The 17,142-nt window shown below is 57.0% G+C and overlaps 1 protein-coding gene across 11 annotated transcripts in view; it reads right to left on the bottom strand.

The window, feature by feature from the left end:
- Positions 1 to 17,142, bottom strand: part of EXD3 (exonuclease 3'-5' domain containing 3) — a 113,097-nt gene that overhangs the window by 52,580 nt on the left and 43,375 nt on the right. For 9 of the 11 annotated variants that reach the window (XM_055270181.2, XM_055270187.2, XM_055270180.2 and 6 more), the window contains 4 exons: positions 11,207 to 11,380; positions 10,687 to 10,854; positions 5,800 to 5,853; positions 4,372 to 4,511 (listed from right to left, as the gene is read on the bottom strand). In XM_055270181.2, coding sequence (XP_055126156.1) covers positions 4,372 to 4,511; positions 5,800 to 5,853; positions 10,687 to 10,854; positions 11,207 to 11,380 — 536 coding nt within the window. Of the gene's footprint in view, positions 1 to 4,025; positions 4,243 to 4,371; positions 4,512 to 5,799; positions 5,854 to 10,686; positions 10,855 to 11,206; positions 11,381 to 17,142 lie in introns of those variants that run through there. The other 2 variants (XM_055270191.2, XM_063636660.1) reach the window with 1 other exon arrangement.

Below are 17,142 nucleotides of genomic sequence, written 5' to 3'. Positions count from 1 at the left end.
GTAACAGGAGAATATTATGAACAACTTTAAGCCAATAAGTTTGACAACTTAGATAAAATGGACAAATTCCTTGAAAGACAAAAACAACCAAAGCTCATTCAAAAAGACATAGGCAATCCGAATAGCCCTATTTTAAGGAAATGGGTTTTCGGTTAGAAGTAATACCAACTACACACAGTTTTCCCAGAAAATTGAAAGGCAAGGGAATAATTCCAAGCTCATTCTATCAGGCAAGCATTTTTCTGATACCAAAAGTAAACATATATTACAAGAAAAGACAGTGACAGACCAAGATCCCTCACGGACATGGATGCAAACATTCCTAACAAAATTTAAGCAAATGGAATAAAAGTTACCCCAAAGTAATACATAATGGCCAAGTGGAGTCCGTCCCAAAAATGTAAGGTTGGTTTAACATAGAAACATTAAATGGTGTAAATGCATCATATTAACTGATTAATAAAGAAAAACCATGTGTTCATCTCAATAGAAAAATCATTTTTATAAATTCCAGCATACCTTCCTGATAAAAATTCTAAACAACAAACTAAGTATAGAAAGGAACTTCTTTTTTTTTTTTTGATAGAGTCTCACTCTGTCCCTGGAGTGCAGCAGTGCAATCACAGCTTACTGTAGCCTCGACCTCTTAGGCTCAAGTGATCTGCCCCACCTTGGCCTCCCAAAATGTTGGGATTCCAGGTGTGAGCCACTGTGCCTGGCCCCTTTGCCCATTTTAAGTTGGGTTGTTCATTTTCTTATTGCTGAGTTTTGAGAGATCTTTGTATATTCTGGGTAACAGTCCTTTATCCCACGTAACTTTTTCAGATATTTTCTCCCAGTCTGTTGGTGTCTTATCAGTCTTTGTTGTTGTTGTTTTGAGATGGAGTTTCACTCTTGTCACCCAGGCTGGAGTGCAGTGGCGTGATCTCGGCTCACTGCAACCTCTGCCTCCAAGGTTCAAGCGATTCTCCTGCCTCAGCCTCCTGAGTAGCTGGGATTATAGGCATGAGCCACCACACCCGGCTAATTTTTTATTTTTAGTAGAGATGGGGTTTCACCATGTTGGCCAGGCTGGTCTTGAACTCCTGACCTCAGGTGATCCACCCGCTTCTGCCTCCCAAAGTGCTGGGATTATAGTCGTGAGTCACCACACCCAGCCCTCTCATTCTCTTAATTCTTTAATATGTTAGTTGACTTGATTGCTAATATTTTGTTTTGTATTTTTACATTTATCCTCATGAAATATGTTGGACTTTAGTTTTCCTTCCTCCTAACGTCCTTTTTGAGTTCTGGCTTCTGAGTTTAAGCTGAATAAAGCGAGTTGGGCTGTGCTTTTTTTTTTTTTTTTTTTTTTTTTTAATTCTCTAGAAGAGTTCATGCAGGATTGGTGCAATTTCCTTTTTTTTTTGTTTTGTTTTTGAGACAGAATCTCACTCTGCCCACCCAGGCTGGAGTGCAGTGGTGCGATCTCAGCTCACTGCAACCTCCGCCTCCTGGTTTCAAGTGATTCTCCTGCCTCAGCCTCTTGAGTAGCTGGGATTACAGGTGCCTGCCACCATGCCTGGCTAATTTTCGTATTTTTAGTAGAGACAGGGTTTCACCATGTTGCCCAGGCTGTTCTCAAACTTCTGACCTCAGGTGATCCACCCGCCTCAGCCTCCCAAAGTGGCTGGGATTACAGGTGTGAGCCACTGCATCCAACCATGGTGCAATTTCTTTCTTAAATGTTTGAAAACTTCACTACTGAAACCATCTGGGTTCTAATAAAGTTTTCTCTATGATAAAGCTTTAAACTGTGGATTTAATTTACTTAATAGATATATAGACTATTTAAATGTTCTATTTTTGCTAGTGTCAGTTTTGGTAAATTATATTTTTCAAAAATTTGGTCTATTACATCTAAATGGTCAAGTATATTTGCATTAAGTTGCAAACAATATCCTCTTAGGACCACTTTAATGTCTATAGGGTCTGTAATAATGTCCCCCCCTTTCATTGCTGATGTTGGTCACTTATATTTTTATCTCTTTCTTTCTTAGCATCCCTTGATGATCTATGCCTGAATCAATTACTTTATTGAGAATTGCAATATGGTGATTTTTAATTTTGTCATTCTTTTTTCATCTGTTAGCTGGAAGATGTTGCAAAGAAGAGCTTTCCTCCCTACTTCCCTTGGGCATCACTGTGGACTCACGGACTTTTAAAAGTCAAGGTGTTCTACTCCATTACCGTTGTCATTTTTGTGTCAGTCTATTCTCTGAAAAGCCCTTGCTTCTTTCAGTGGAGAATGGCATTTGGTGACTAAGAGCTGGCAGCCAGGCATGCTCATGGCTATGGGGTATCATTGCATCCAGGCCCTTTCCGAGCATAGAGCTAGGAAAAATTTTAAAAATCATTAATTTAGGCCAGGTGCGGTGGCTCATGCCTGTAATCCCAGCACTTTGGGAGCCTGAGGTGGGCGGATCACCTGAGGTCAGGGGTTCGGGACCAGCCTGGCCAACATGGTGGAACCCCGTCTCTACTAAAAATATAAAAATTAGCTGGGTGTGTTAGTGCATGCCTGTAATCCCAGTTACTTGGGAGGCTGAGACAGGAGAATCGCTTGAACCCAGGAGGTGGAGGTTGCAGTGAGCCTAGATTGTGCCATTGCACTCCAGCCTGGGCGACAAAGGCTTCATCTAAAAAAAAAAAATCATTAATTTAAACCAATATCTGCAATGAAATCTAACACTGCAGGGTCTTCCTCACCCTCCCAGTTTCCGTGTATATTTCTTTTCTTCACAATGAGACTCCTGGTTCCCACCTCAATCAATGCGTTCACTGTTTTGTTCTATGTCTTTTTTTTTTTTTTTTTTGAGATGGAGTCTCGCTCTGTTGCCCAGGCTGGAGTGCAGTGGCGCGATCTCAGCTCACTGCAAGCTCTGCCTCCCGGGTTCACGCTATTCTTGTGCCTCAGCCTCCCGAGTAGCTGGGACTACAGGCGCCCACCACCGTGTCCAGCTAAGTTTTTGTATTTTTAGTAGGAACGGGGTTCCACTGTGTTAGCCAGGATGGTCTCCATCTCCTGACCTCGTGATCCGCCCGCCTCGGCCTCCCAAAGTGGTGGGATTATAGGTGTGAGCCACCGAGCCCGGCCCTATGTCCTTTTTTTTTTTTAAGTAATAGGATCGATGGCAACCGATTACGTGCTCATCTGTGCCTCGCCTGGCGCTGTGCGGGCGCTGCCTGCTCCCTCTGATGAAAAGTCTTAGCAAGCTTTGAGTCAGGCGGACTCAGCCCCATTGTGCAAATGAGGAAACAAACTCAGAAAGTGGAAGTGACTTGCCCATTGATCTAAGGGAGGACAAATGGAGGAGGATGGGCCCGGGGCGGCCTGACATCCAAGTCCAAGCCTGTGACTCTCCAGTGAGACGACCCTGGGGCTGTGTGGGGACTGGCGGCCGGGATCTGCCTGCCAGTGGATGGGCCCTGGAGCCTTCACAGACCTTTCAGCTTGCTTCACTCTCGGGGCACCTTGACCAGATATACAGCAGGAAGCCCCTCCCCTCCTAGATGTCATCCCTCATATCACACACACACACACACACGCACATGCACACCTGCAGGCACACACACGTACACACATGCACACACGCACACATACAGACCTGCACAAACATGAACACAATGCACACACAGATACACATGTACACACATGCACACCTGCAGGCACACACATACATGCACACACACATGCACACACGTACACACACGCACACCTGCAGGCACACACATACATGCACACACACAGCACATGCACACACACGCACACCTACAGGCACACACAAACGTGCACACACGCACATATCACATGCACACAGACACACACGCACACCTGCAGGCACACATGCACATGTGCACACACATACATGCACACACATGCACACACACGCACATGGCTTCCCTGAATCCATACGGGCACCATATGGGCTCCTTGTCAGGTGCTGCCTTTTCTCTGTAATTGCTGACAGACGTCACACACCAAGTGCTTCCAAAAACTTTATTAGATGAAAGAACAAACGAATGGATGAACAAGTAAGCAGTATGGTTGCCATGCCTGCATAAGAAGAGCCACCACAGAGAATTATTTTCGTTCTTCTAAGAGCAGTTAACTCTTTTCACTCGGGAGAAGAGGGCTGTGCTCCTGCCAGCCCCAGCCTCTCCACTCCAGAGGCAGCTGCTCCGGCTGCAGTCACGTGGCAGCTGTGACCCAAACACCAGAACGGCCTGGGGAGAGCTCTCCCACGTGCCTGCTGCCCCTACACTCCCTTCCCTAACCAGGGCTCCCAGGATGCCATCTGGTGCCAGCTGCCAGCGCCCCACGGGACTCACCTGGCAACGTCCCTGATGTCAAAGCCGGGCTGGCACCAGGAATCCATGAGGGCCAGCAGCCTCCTCTGGAGGTCCGGGAAGCCGGCCACGTAGCGCTCCACGAGGCCCACCTTGTCCTGGAGGAGCAGTGGGATGCTCATCTGCAGGGGACACACGGTCAGGCCACAGCCTCCGCCACCTCGGCCAAAACCTGACTCGCCTCCAACCCAGAGGGAGCGGCCAAAGTGTCAGAACGAAAGGGGCCCAGAGGCCATCCAGGCCCAGCAGTGCTCGCCCAGCCTGCACTCACGCTCACACACACTCGCCCCAGGCTCCTGGTGGGCTCTGTGGCCACCCCCATCTCCAGGATGAAGGCCTGGAGGCCCTAAGAGGCAAGGGGGGCCCTGGGGAAGCTCATTTGTCACCAAATGTGGGGAGGCAGGACCAAGACAAACCACTGGCACTAGCCCTGGTAGTCCGGAAATGCCTTCTCGTGGCACACGGTACCAGCACTGCCTCCCGAGCAGGCCGGCAAGACCCACATGCCGTCGGTGCCTCCAGGAGGCCCTGAGGGAGTCCCTGGCTGTGGCGCTGGGACTTGGGGCACACCAGCCATTCCCTCAGCAAGAACCTGTTCCCGTAGATAACGCCCCTCGAGGAAGGCTCCTCACCTCCCTTCCCCCACCTCCTCTGCCCCACAGGTGAGGCTGCCTGGCGCCGACCGCATGGGGCCCACCTGCCCGGCAGTGCCTTGGGGGACAGTCCTTGGGCAGAACCCGAAGCCCCAAGAGCCCTCTCTGGCCCCAGCTCTTGTAGACCTGGAGTCTGCACCCATCGCCCGGAGCACAGCCCCGAAGGCCTTCATGTAGACACCCCTCGCTCTTTAGGGAGACCCCACCTGGCTCTGCCTGAGGGGTGCTCACTCCCCCACCCCGTCCCTGCTTAACCAGCAGGTTCCACCTGCATCCCTGTGATGTGCACAGAGTCCCAGTGTAGAAGCTTGGATCTGCCATCCCTGCAGACACTGTGGGTTCGAGGACTGTGCCATCTGTCCGGAAATTCACTTAGGTGACTGCTTCCCCCAGCCCACTGCGCAGTGGAGATGTGCAGCAGAAGAGGGTCCCGGAAGCACATGGGCTGCATGTCCTCCTCGAGGCACCTGGTGCCCATTCCAGGGAAGGGGTGGCCCCAGCTGCTGCACGGAGCACACTCAGGGCTTCAGGGGACAGCCGGACACGGGGTGCCTGTACGTGCGGCTGTGTCTGATTTGGGGTCAGCCCACGAGCAGGATGGTGGTTTAGGGGGCTCTTGAGCCCTCGCCGGCCCCCGATGGCCCTGCTCTCCCCACCGTGGCTTGGTGGACTCCCCACCTTCACCAAACACTGTTTATTGAGACCTGGGCATTATCCAAGTTTGAACCTAAACAATTTACATGAGAAAGACATTCACCTTTTCAACATCAAGTTCTGGCTGCAGCTTCAACGTCGTGCCCAGCATGACTGCCTGGCAAACACAAAGGCGGCAGATTACTCAGGGTCTGGGAGGGGCCAGGCAGCACCACGGGTGAGGGGGCTACCACCCTTTTGCACCAGCGCCTGCACTGAGGGCGGAGTGCAGGGCCTTCCCGTGTCCAGCCACGTGGCCCTCAGGCTGAGGGGCCTGGCCTGGCAGACAAGCCCCCTGTGCTGAGCCAGGCCTTGCATGGGCTGGGACAGGTGGGAGGCCTGGGCTTGGCCTGGATGGGGCAGCAGGGACTCAAGGGGGTGCTGGCCACACAGCCTGGGTCCCAGGGCCTTGCTCGGGGATTGCTGATGAGCCAGAGGAAGGCTAGGAGGTGGGGTCAAGGCAAGGGGCAAAGCCTTGACCTTCCACATGACCCATCTGCGGGGCCCAGAACACGATGGTGCCTGCAGTGGATGGGCCAAGGCTGAGGACCCCCAGCCTCAGCCCACCCTGAGGCCTGGGGGGTCCTAGCCCTTCCCGCGAGGCGGGAGACGGGCACCCCGCGGGCGCTCCAAGGCCACACGGCTGCGATCGGGGCACGGTCGGGCCCTGACCGCCTGCACGTACCACGGGCCTGAGCTGCTATTAATAATTTCCATAAGCCGCGCTCCCATAACCAGCAAAAATGACCCACGAGAGCAGCCCGCGGAGCATCGGCGCCCCGCCCCCGCGCAGCCCAGTGAAAGGACCAAAATAGCGGCCTGGGAAAGCCTCGAGCCCGGCTTCCAGCCCCGGTGCGCAGGGTGGGGGCGCAGGGCCGGAGGCCTTTCCCTGCGCAGCGCTGACCCGGCGCCTCCACCGTCTGGCCAGGGTCCAAGAGGCTAGGCCTCCACCAGGCCCGCGGGGCGCAGGGCCCGGGGCGGGGGGTCTCAGGGCCGTGGGGAGGGGCGAAGGGCCGGGGCGGGGCCTCAGGCCCGTGGGGAGGGGCGCAGGGCCAGGGGAAGGGGTGCAGGGCCCGGGGCGGGGTGGGGGGGTCTCAGAGCCGTGTGCGGAGGGGCGCAGGGCCAGGGGAAGGGGTCTCAGGGCCGTGGGGGAGGGGCGCAGGGCCCGAGGCGTGGGACTCTCGGAGTCGTGGGGAGGGGCGCAGGGCCGGGGCGGGGCCTCAGGGCTGTGGGGAGGAGCGCGGGGCCCGGGGCGGGGTCTCAGGGCCGAGGGGAGGGGACTCAGGGCCGTGGGAAGGGGCGCAGGGCCGGGGAGGGGCACCAGGCCACCACATGGGGAGGGGCGCAGGGCCTGGGAGGTGGGCTTAGGGCCGTGAGCATGGGCGCAGGGGCCACCACATGGGGACCACCAGCAGTGACACCCGCAGCTTCACACAAGGGCTCTGACCCCGTCTGGATCAGGGACCCCCTGAGAAGCTGCCAGAGCTCGGGAAGGCAGGAGTGCAGGCCCGGACACCTCACCACTTTCAGAACCACAGGGTGGGCACAACCCGCCCTCCCTCTGCTCCTCCTGCCCCATGTGGGCATTGTCAGGTGCAGGGGGGTGGAGGATGGGGCTGGGCCCGTCTCGTCCTTGGGGCCAGGCCCTCAGCAGGTGACGCTGGGACCAGGGAGGCTGGGGGTACAGCAAGGGGCAGGTGGCCAGGGCCTCCCCTTACCGCTGCTGCCCCCGGCCTCCCTCCGAGGACAAAGACTTCAGGCTCCAGTCCCAGCCCTCGGCGGGCCCCACCCAACCAGGAACCCCTCTGAGCCCAAGAAGGAGGCCTCAGGCTTGGGGAGGAGCCTGGGAGGGGCTGGGTACTGGCCGTGCTCCCCAGGTGGGAGGCTTCTGCCTCCCTGTCAGAGGGGGTTCAAGGTGCCCAGCCCAGCCCTTCTCTTCTCCATGGCCATTCAGAGCCAGGGCTGACGGGTGTCCGGACCTTTCTTTCTAGGCCCACAGGAGCTTCTGGGCACCCGGGGCCTCTTGAGGCCAGGTGGGCTTTCTGGACATGCAGGGGTCCTGGGGCCCCCAGCGTCTGTGTCCACATTTTGTACCCGGAGCCCGGTGGGGGCTCTGTGGCCTAGCAGCTCGGGGGACGGGACAAAGATGGAGCTCCCTCAGCTCCACTCTGGTAAGGGCAGAGCCCAGGCTTCCTCATGGGCCACCTTGGTGACAGGGGTGGGGGGCTGGGGGGTGACTAGTAGCAGACCCACCCCTTCTGGGAAGCTCCCTGGCCTGACCCGTCTCAGGCTTTGGGGGCCCTGCTGGCCCTTTCACTGTGGTGGTACCTGGCTTAGAATCAGCGTCTGGTCATTTCTGTCTGAACTTCCCTGAGAGGACGGTGTACAGCTGCCCACTGTCCACGCCTGGCCACTTGGGAAATTCAGCAGGCACAAAAAGGTCACCTGGCCCCAGAGCCAGGCCCAGGGAGCAGACAGCAGAAGGTGAAGAGTCCTGGACCCCATGGGAGGGACGAGCCCAGGGCTGGGCCATGAGGACAGATGGGGCAAACTGGGCCCCTCTGCACCAGGCAGACCTTCCTGACCTCTGCTGCCAGAGGATGGGAGGCATCCACCAGGAAGAGAGAGAAGAGGCTGTCCAGCTGGCGGGGTCGGGGTGAGGCTGCAGAAACCTCAAGACAGGCCCAGGAGCTGCTGCTTTCAGGAAAAAAAAAAAAAAAAGAAAATCTAGAGGGGCTGTGGTGTTGACCATCGAGAAGGGCATTCCACGGCTCCCCTGCGCCCCCCATTCTGAGGGGCAGGAAGGCTGGGCAAGTGCCCAGGCTCGAAGGCCGAGGACCCCAGCGACAGCCCTGCCTCCCACCTCTGCGTGGGCCTGGAGCCAAGAGGGTCTTTTTTTTTTTTTTTTTAAAGCAAAGCTATCTTTTTACCTTGATAAGCTGTTTAAAAAATGTAAATAAAATAACTCAGCGGACAAAAGCAGGCATTCATCCCGCCCAGGGCCAGCCGCTGCCCTCGACATGAAATATCGCAGCACATTGAGTCGTGAGTCCCAGCTAATCCGAGCGGACAGGCCTGAATGCGGCCCCTTTCGGCCGGGCGCGGCGGTGAGCAGTGGAGCATGCATCGCCTGCCGGGCGGCCCCGCTCGGGGACAATGGCTTTCTTCGCAGAAGGGGCCTGTGCGGGACAAGACCCCCTTTGTGTGGGGATTCCTGCCTCGGAGCGCGAGGGAGGCGCATTCAGCCGGCCCCAGACAGTCTTTGAAAGGCTCTGTAACAGAAGACGGCCCGAAACCCTAGCCTGCCTTCTGCCTCTCTGCACTCTCCGCAGGCACGGCCGCCATTCCGCCTCGCGCCACATGAGCGGGACCCTCCATCCTGCATTGTCCTGTGCGCGCACATCGTGGCTTCTCAGCGCTATGCTCCCGCCGCGAGACGGCCCCCGGGCATGGCAGGCGACAGCGCCGGGGGTGGGGCCCGCGCGGCCGACACAGGGCACATTCCTGTGAGGGCCCGGCCAGGGCAGCCCCCGATGCCTGCGCCCAGCTTCCAATGCACCTCCTCACGGTGAGGGGTCTTGCTAGGAAGAGGAACCCAGGGTGCCATCGGGACGGCGCCTCAGCAGCAGGGTCCCACGTGGGCAGGCAGCGGGGTGGTGCCCATCACGCTCGGCCCTGAAGTAAGGGGGCCCTGAGGGGGCAGGGGGTGGACCAATGACCCTGAGTGCCGGCCTCCTCATACATGATCAGTGCACCCTGAGCTGAGCACCCCCAGGCCAGGCACCCCCGGGACTGGGCACCCCCAGGCAGGAAACCCCTGGCAGGACACCCCCGGGCTTCTTTGCTGCACCTCGTGCTGCACCCTGGAATCTGCACTGGGATCTGCACTCTCAGGGCACCGAGAAGTCATGGGGGCCCCTCTGCACCTGCAGGAACAGCTCAGAGCCACCCCATGCAAGACAGCTGCCTCCCTGCCCACTGCAGGCCCCACCGCTCCCTACTGCTCCACACAAACCCATCACGGCTTGGCCAGGCTCAGGACGACGGGGCTGTGATGCCGGGACCTGGTCTTCCTCTTGGAAACTTCTGGGCTTAAAAGTCAGCCTTGTTCACAAAGGAGACTCAGCAAACCACTGCGATTCCAAAAGCTCCACCAGTTCTTATCCAGACACCTTTAGCTGCCAACCCCACACTTCTGCGACACCGCTTAAGACCCGGCCCGGACCGCAAGGGACCGAAGCCACCTCTCACTCCAGCAGCCAGTGAAGGGCTGGATACTGACCGGACGCGTCTCGCATCTGGGCGACTGTGCTGAGGCGCAACTGGTGCCCTGGCCCTGAACCTCGTCCTGTGTCCCAGGCGCCGGCACTGCCCACTCTGGGCTTCTGTGAGTGGGCACCACTCTGGGGGTGCTGTGGGCGGTGGGGCCGGCACCAGCTGCTCCCACAGCCCTTCTGCTCAGCCCCTCCCAGGAGCGTTTCCTTCCAGGGCGCTCACTGCCGTGCTGGGGACTCAGTCAGCGCCCAGCGCCCAGGAGGCAAACTCACCCACAAAGGGCAGCCTACCAGGTGATTCTGCGAAGGTTCTGGAGGCACGGAGGCTAACAGGCATGGTGGGGTGTGGCTGGACCAAAGCTCAGGCCCAGGCCCACGGAGGACCCTGTGAGTGTGAGGGCCCAGTGGGTGCTGGGAGACATAGGGTCGGCAGGGGGAGACCCAGGCCTGGGACCAGGCTGTGCCCTGACATCTCTGTTGGCTCAGGCAGCCTGAGGGCTCCTGGGACCCGGCACCCCATGCACAGCTGATGGCTGCCCACGGCTGGGTCCTTGATACCTCCATGTAGACCAGAAGCCCCAAACAGCCCCCCACAGAGGCGTCCCTGAGCCAGGCGCGTCCTTGCCCCACTGCCCGAGAAGCCGTTTCCCCATGGGCCGGCCACGTGGGCCACTCACTTCTCTGAACCTGCCCTCGTGGTGGAGGCGGTGGACGTGCACCAGCAGGCAGCTCCTGTCTGCATCCTGCAGCTGGAAGATGCTGGCCAGTGGTGCCACAAGGCTGGGGGAGCTCTCAGTGAGGACTCTGACCGCTCGGGCCTGCAGCTGCTTCAGCCTCAGGCTGTGCTGGAAGAGCAGGGACCCAGACTTACTGGATGCAGCACCCAGTGGCTGGGCCATGGGGCCGACTGGGGCAGGCCTGGCTTTGGAAGCAGCGTCTGCCACTGTGGCCATGTGTGGGCATTGGGTGGCCTGCAGGCCTGGGGCACGGGAGGGGTGAGGCCGGTCTCAGCACGTGGCTGTCGGGGGCTGAGGGTGAAGCCACCGGCTGGGTCTTGGCCACATCCCCCAGCATCCCCCTGCCCTTCCCTGGCTTGCTCAGCGGGCTGCAGAGGCCTGGGCTGGTGGATGCCAGGTCCACTATGCTGAGGGGTGGGGGCAGGAAGGGAGGTGACTGTCACAGAGCCCATGGGCTCACCTGGGCCGGGCTCGGGCGTGGCTGTGCCTGTAGCCAGCACTGCAGCTGGTGCGAGATCCAGGCCTCCAGGGAGGGGCCCTCTCCCCGCCGGCCCCGGCAGCTCTCCAGCATGTCCAGAAGCCCGGCCAGAGGGTCGTCCAGGGCAGCAAACCCCCGCCAGGCTTCCTCCCGGAGCTGTGGAGACACAAAACCACACTGTCACTTTGTCTTGCACTCAAAGCCCCCTGGCAAGGCCTCCCCACCGCAGAGAGGTTTTTAAAATTTAATCCATTCAGAAGGTAACTGTGGCCATTCAGCCGCCATCCATCCGCGCCTCCGTGACTTTTCATGCTGCCGTTCTGGTCCGCTGCACCCCAGGCCCCGGGGCGGTGGTCAGTGTCCGCACTAATTATCCCATAAAGACAGAGGGCCTGTTCTCCAGGCAGACAGAGGGCCAGTTAACCGCAGCCCAGCCCGAGCCACAGGTTCACAGGTCACTGCACCTGCGGCACTCGTGGGACACGGGCCTGGCCTGCCCTCAGCAGGCAAAAGAAACTGGAAGGCAAGAACCAAAACCCAAACTGAAAAATGCGTTTTATGTACTTCTCTATCCCTGACCCGCAGGAGATTTGGGAAACGGATAAGAGGTGGACGAAGAGAGGCAAAGTGTCTCTTTTGGTCTCTGGCTTCCAGAAGATTCTAAAGCAAGTTGGCCCTTGCTGCTGCGCAGCAGCCTCGGCGGCGCCGTCCTCTGTGGATGCCTGCAAGCGAGTCGACCGCTATTTGCTTCAAGCCATAACGACTGCTTGCAGGTCATTCCGCAAGTGGAGTCTTAAGAGCTAAAGGGGTGGACGGGTTCACAGCTCAGCGCTCGGGATAGGGCACAGCAGCCGACACCCTACCCTGAAGCCCACGGCCACGCAGGTGGGAAAGAGAGTGAGTTCCCAGCTGCTGGCACCAGCTATGGGATGCACCCCCAGAGGCCCAGGGAGGCAGCAAGCCGAGAGCGTGGGCCGTGCTGTTCTTGTCCCTGCGATGTGGACGGTGTGCTCTCCGCGGGGTTCCAGGAGCAAAATCCTGAGGCTGCCGCGCAGCTTTGAAAGCACTGTGCTCCGGCAATTTGAAAGCTTACCGAAACAAAAGACACAATCCGGCTCCTAGCACCTGACAGCTCTCCCCACAAACACCCAGGAACAGCCGTGGAGCACACACAGGTGAGTATGTGAGGAGACCTCAGTGCTGTCCAGGAGGGTGTGAAAACCGAAGGCGCGGGAGGCAAGGCTGGAAAGTACAGACCCTCCAAAGGATGCGCCTCGGGGAAAGTGGCCAGACAGGGTGAAAGGCAGCTTGTCTGTCCCTCTGGACTCTGGGAAGAAAAGGAAATCCACCCTTAAACAAAGCCTGAGCGTCTCATGCATCCGGAACTTGAAGCAACTTGAAGGTGCTCCAGGAACTTAGTTTGAGCCCTAGTGAGTTCTAACCCTAGTGAGTTCTAGCTCTAGTGAGTTCTTTTTTTTTTTTTTTTGAGATGGAGTCTCGCTCTGTCGCCCAGGCTGGAGTGCAGTGGCGCAATCTCGGCTCACTGCAAGCTCCGCCTCCCGGGTTCACGCCATTCTCCTGCCTCAGCCTCTCCGAGTAGCTGGGACTACAGGCGCCCGCCACCACGCCCGGCTAATTTTTTGTATTTTTAGTAGAGACGGGGTTTCACCGTGGTCTCGATCTCCTGACCTCGTGATCCGCCCACCTCGGCCTCCCAAAGTGCTGGGATTACAAGCGTGAGCCACCGCGCCCGGCCGTGAGTTCTAACTCTAGTGAGTTCTAGCTCTAGTGAGTTCTATCTGTAGTTAGTTGGCAGAAACAAAACATCATTCTTTAACCACTTTGCTGGGACACGTGGGCCCTAGGTCACCAGAGAAAAGTTCCAGTAAATGAGCTCACAATGAAAACTCAGAAAACACACAAGGAAGCAAGCCACCATGAGTGACAACCACAAGTAGGCTGATTAAAGCTCTGAGAATGTGGAGTAACGGGACATCGATTTGGGAATGTGTAAGCAACTACCCCCATTTTTCTTAACGATAGTTCACTTATTTTTACTCTCTCTTCTCTTTCTTCCTTTCCCTACTTCTTACTTATTTCTTTAGACATGCAATGATAGTGGCCGGGCGCGGTGGCTCACGCCTGTAATCCCAGCACTTTGGGAGGCCGAGGCGGGCGGATCACGAGGTCAGGAGATCGAGACCAGCCTAACACAGTGAAACCCCATCTCTACTAAAAAATACAAAAAATCAGCCGGCACGGTGGCCACACCCGGAATCCCAGCACTTTGAGAAGATGAGGCGGGCCGATGGCTTGAGCTCAGGAGTTCAAGACAAGTCTGTGCAACATAGCGGAACTCCGTCTCTACCAAAAATACAGAAAATTAGCCAGCATAGTGGAACCTGTAGTCCCAGCTACTTGGGAGGCTGAGGCAGGAGAATCCCTTGAACCTGGGAGGCGGAGGTTGTAGTGAGCTGAGACTGTGCCATTGCACTCCAGCCTGGGCGACAGAACGAGATTCTGTCTCAAAAAAAAAATAAATAAATAAATAAAGGGAAAGGCAGATTTCAAAAAGGACCTAAGGTTGGGTGTGTTGGCTCATGCCTATAATCCCAGCACTTTGGGAGGCCAAGGTGGGCGGATCACTTGAGGTCAGAAGTTTGAGACCAGACGTGGTGGTGTGCACCTGCAATCTCAGCTACTTGGGAGGCTGAGGCAGGAGAATCACTTGAACCTGGGAGGTGGAGGTTGCAGTGAGCTGAGATTGCGCCACTGCACTCCAGCCTGGGCGATGTAGAATCAGGCTCTGTCAAAAAAGAAAGGAAGGGAGGGAAGGAAGAAACCTAAGAGAACTTTGAAAACAAAAAATAGTCGTTGATTTTTTTTTTTTTTTTTCTGAGACAGAGTCTTGCTCTGTCGCCCAGGCTGGAGTGCACTGGTGTGATCTTGGCCCACTGCAATTTCTGCCTCCCGGGTTTAAGCGATTCTCCTGCCTCTGCCTCCCAGGTAGCTGGGATTACAGGTGCAGGCCACCATGCCTGGCCAAGTTTTTGTATTTTCAGTAGAGATAGGGTTTCGCTGTGTTGGCCAGACTGGACTCAAACTCCTGACCTTGTGATTCGCCCACCTTGGCCTCCCAAAGTGCTGGGATTACAGGTGTGAGCCACTGCACTTGGCTGAAATTTTTAATAAAAGTAGTAGTTTGACAGTTCCTCAAAAAGTTAAACACAATTACCACATGAACCAGCCATTCTATTCCCAGGCAGGTTCCCAAAGATTTATTTGTTTATTCATATTTATTTATTTATTTTTTTGAGATGGAGTCTCACTCTGTCATCCAGGCTGGAGTGCAGTGGCATGATCTTGGCTCATTGCAACCTCCGCCTCTGGGGTTCAAGGGATTCTCCTGCCGCAGCCTCGCAAGCAGCAGGGACTGCAGGTGCCGCCGCGCTCGGCTAATTGTTGTATTTTTTGGTTTAGATGGGGTTTCGCCATTGTTGGCCAGGCTGGTCTTGAAGTCCTGACCTCCCGTGATCCTACCACCTCGGCCTCCCAAAGTGCTGGGATTATAGCTGTGAGCCACTGAGCCCGGCCTCCCCAAAGATTTAAAAACAGGGGCTCAAGCAGATGTTTGTAGTTGAATTTTCACAGAAGTACTTATTTACAACAGCCAGAGGTGGAGATGGCCGAGATGCCCCTCAGCTGTCTATGGAGAAACAGCGTGTGGCCTGGCCACGTATTACTCAGCCACGGAAAAGGAGGAAGCTGACACAGACTTCCACGTAGACAAGCCTTGATATTGTGCTAAATGAAGAAGCAAGTCACAAAAGACCCCATGTTATGTGACCGCATGTGTGTGAGCTGTCCAGAAGTGGCAAATCCAGAGGCAGAAAGCAGGTGAGCAGTGGCCGGGGCCTGGGGCCGAGGGGAATGGGGCGTCTGTGTGATGGGCACGGGGTTTGTGGGTGAGCGGTGACTGGGGCCTGGGGCCAAGGGGAATGGGGCATCTGTGTGAGGGGTACGGGGTTTGCGGGTGAGCAGTGGCCAGGGCCTGGGGCCGAGGGGAATGGGGCATCTGTGTGAGGGGTACTGGGTTTTCTTTTGAAGCAATGAACCGTTCTGAAACCAGAAGAGGTGCACAATGTTGTGAAGATGCTAAAAAGATTCACAAAGCACGACGGGGCGCTCAGCGCCACTGAGTCACTCATTGTGAAACGGTTGGTTTTATATGTTGTGCATCTTACCCCAGTAAAACATTAAATTAAGCCGACGCTCAGTGGCTCTGATTTGGGGTGTGCTCTCGCCCAGGTTTGTTTCTGTCACCCCCGGAGCTCTGCAGCAGCTGTTCTGACCGCACCCTGCCTTCCCTCACTCCTGAAACCAGTCCAGTAAACCTTCTGCAAAATCCTGGCTCTCCAGGACCCCAGCTGGGTCCTCCCCTCCAGGCCCCCGGTGGCAGCTGTGCCCCTTGTGTGCCCACATCGGCCAGCGCGGGCCACACACGGACCCAGTGCCCACTGCACCCCTGCCAGCCTCAGGGCCCCTTGTTCTGGGAGACTTCAGTCCTGGCCCAAGCATCTCCTTCCAGCTCCTTATCTTGGTGGCCTTAATGAACGTGCCAAGACCCTTGGGACCCATGGCTCTGAGACTGGGCTCCCTTTGCCCTGCCTTCCTCCCTCTCAGGGTCCCTACGAAGGAAGCCATCCCACCCGCCCTGCCGGCTCCTCCTCCCTTCAAGCCCTTCACTGCTCTTCACTCCTCATTCCTGGTCCCCTCAGCCACAAAGAGCCCCCTGCTGTGCATGGAGAAAACAACGTGAGCCCGCCCACCCCAATGCCCCTCCGGGCATCCCCCCAAATCCCCCCCTGCCGGTATCCCCCCTCCTCCCCAAACTCCTCTGGGCATCCCCCAAATCCCCCGACTGGTTCCCCCCAACCCCAATGCCCCTCTGGGCATCCTCCCAACCACCCCTGCCAGTATCCCCCCACCCCAACCCCCTCCGGGCATCCCCCTCAACCACCCCCACTGGTATCCCCCCACCCCAACCCGGCTCCGGGCATTCCCCCCCAACCACCCCGCCAGTATCCCCCCTCCTCCAGGCATCCCCCCCAATCCCTCCGCCGGTATCCCCCCCACCCCAACCCCCCTCTGGGCGTCCCCCCAATCCCTCTGCTGGTATCCCCCCTTCCTCCCCAACCCCCTTCTAGGTGTGCCCCCCAATCCCCCCACCAGTATCCCCCTTCCTCCCTGCTGGCCAGCATCCCCTGCACTGAGCTGTTGGCTCCACTCACGGCTTCAGTAATGGGGCTGGGGGGGGTCCCATGGGCTCAGCAGCACCAGAAGGCCCCCTTAGGGGCTGTTAGAATAGGACCACCCTATTAGAACAGGACCACTTTGGGAAGCTGAGGGAGGCGGATTGCTTGAGGTCAAGAGTTCAAGACCAGCCTGGCCAACATGGTGAAACCCTGTCTCTACTAAAAATACAAAAATAGCCAGGCGTGGTGTTGCATACCTGTTAATCCCAGCTACTCATGAGGCTGACGCAAGAGAATCACTTGAATCTGGGAGGCGGAGGTTACAGTGAGCTGAGATCATGCCACTGCACTCCAGCCTGGGTGACAGAGCAAGACTCTGTCTCTTACACACACACACACACACACACACACACACACACACACACAAAGCCCGGGTGTAGTAGCTCACACCTGTAATCCCAGCACTTTGGGAGGCCGAGGCAGGCGGATCACCTGAGGTCAGGAGTTTGCGAACAGCCTGGCTAACATGGTGAAACTCCGTCTCTACTAAAAATACAAAAAAAAATTAGTCGGGTGTGGTGGCGCACACCTGTAGTCCCAGCTACTCGGGAGGCTGAGGCAGGAGAATCCCTTGAACCCGGGAGGCGGAGCTTGCAATGAGCC

The sequence above is a fragment of the Symphalangus syndactylus genome, chromosome 3 (genome assembly GCF_028878055.3).
Source record: "Symphalangus syndactylus isolate Jambi chromosome 3, NHGRI_mSymSyn1-v2.1_pri, whole genome shotgun sequence".
NCBI classification, from domain to species: domain Eukaryota; kingdom Metazoa; phylum Chordata; class Mammalia; order Primates; family Hylobatidae; genus Symphalangus; species Symphalangus syndactylus.
This window is presented reverse-complemented; position numbering and strand designations above follow the sequence as displayed.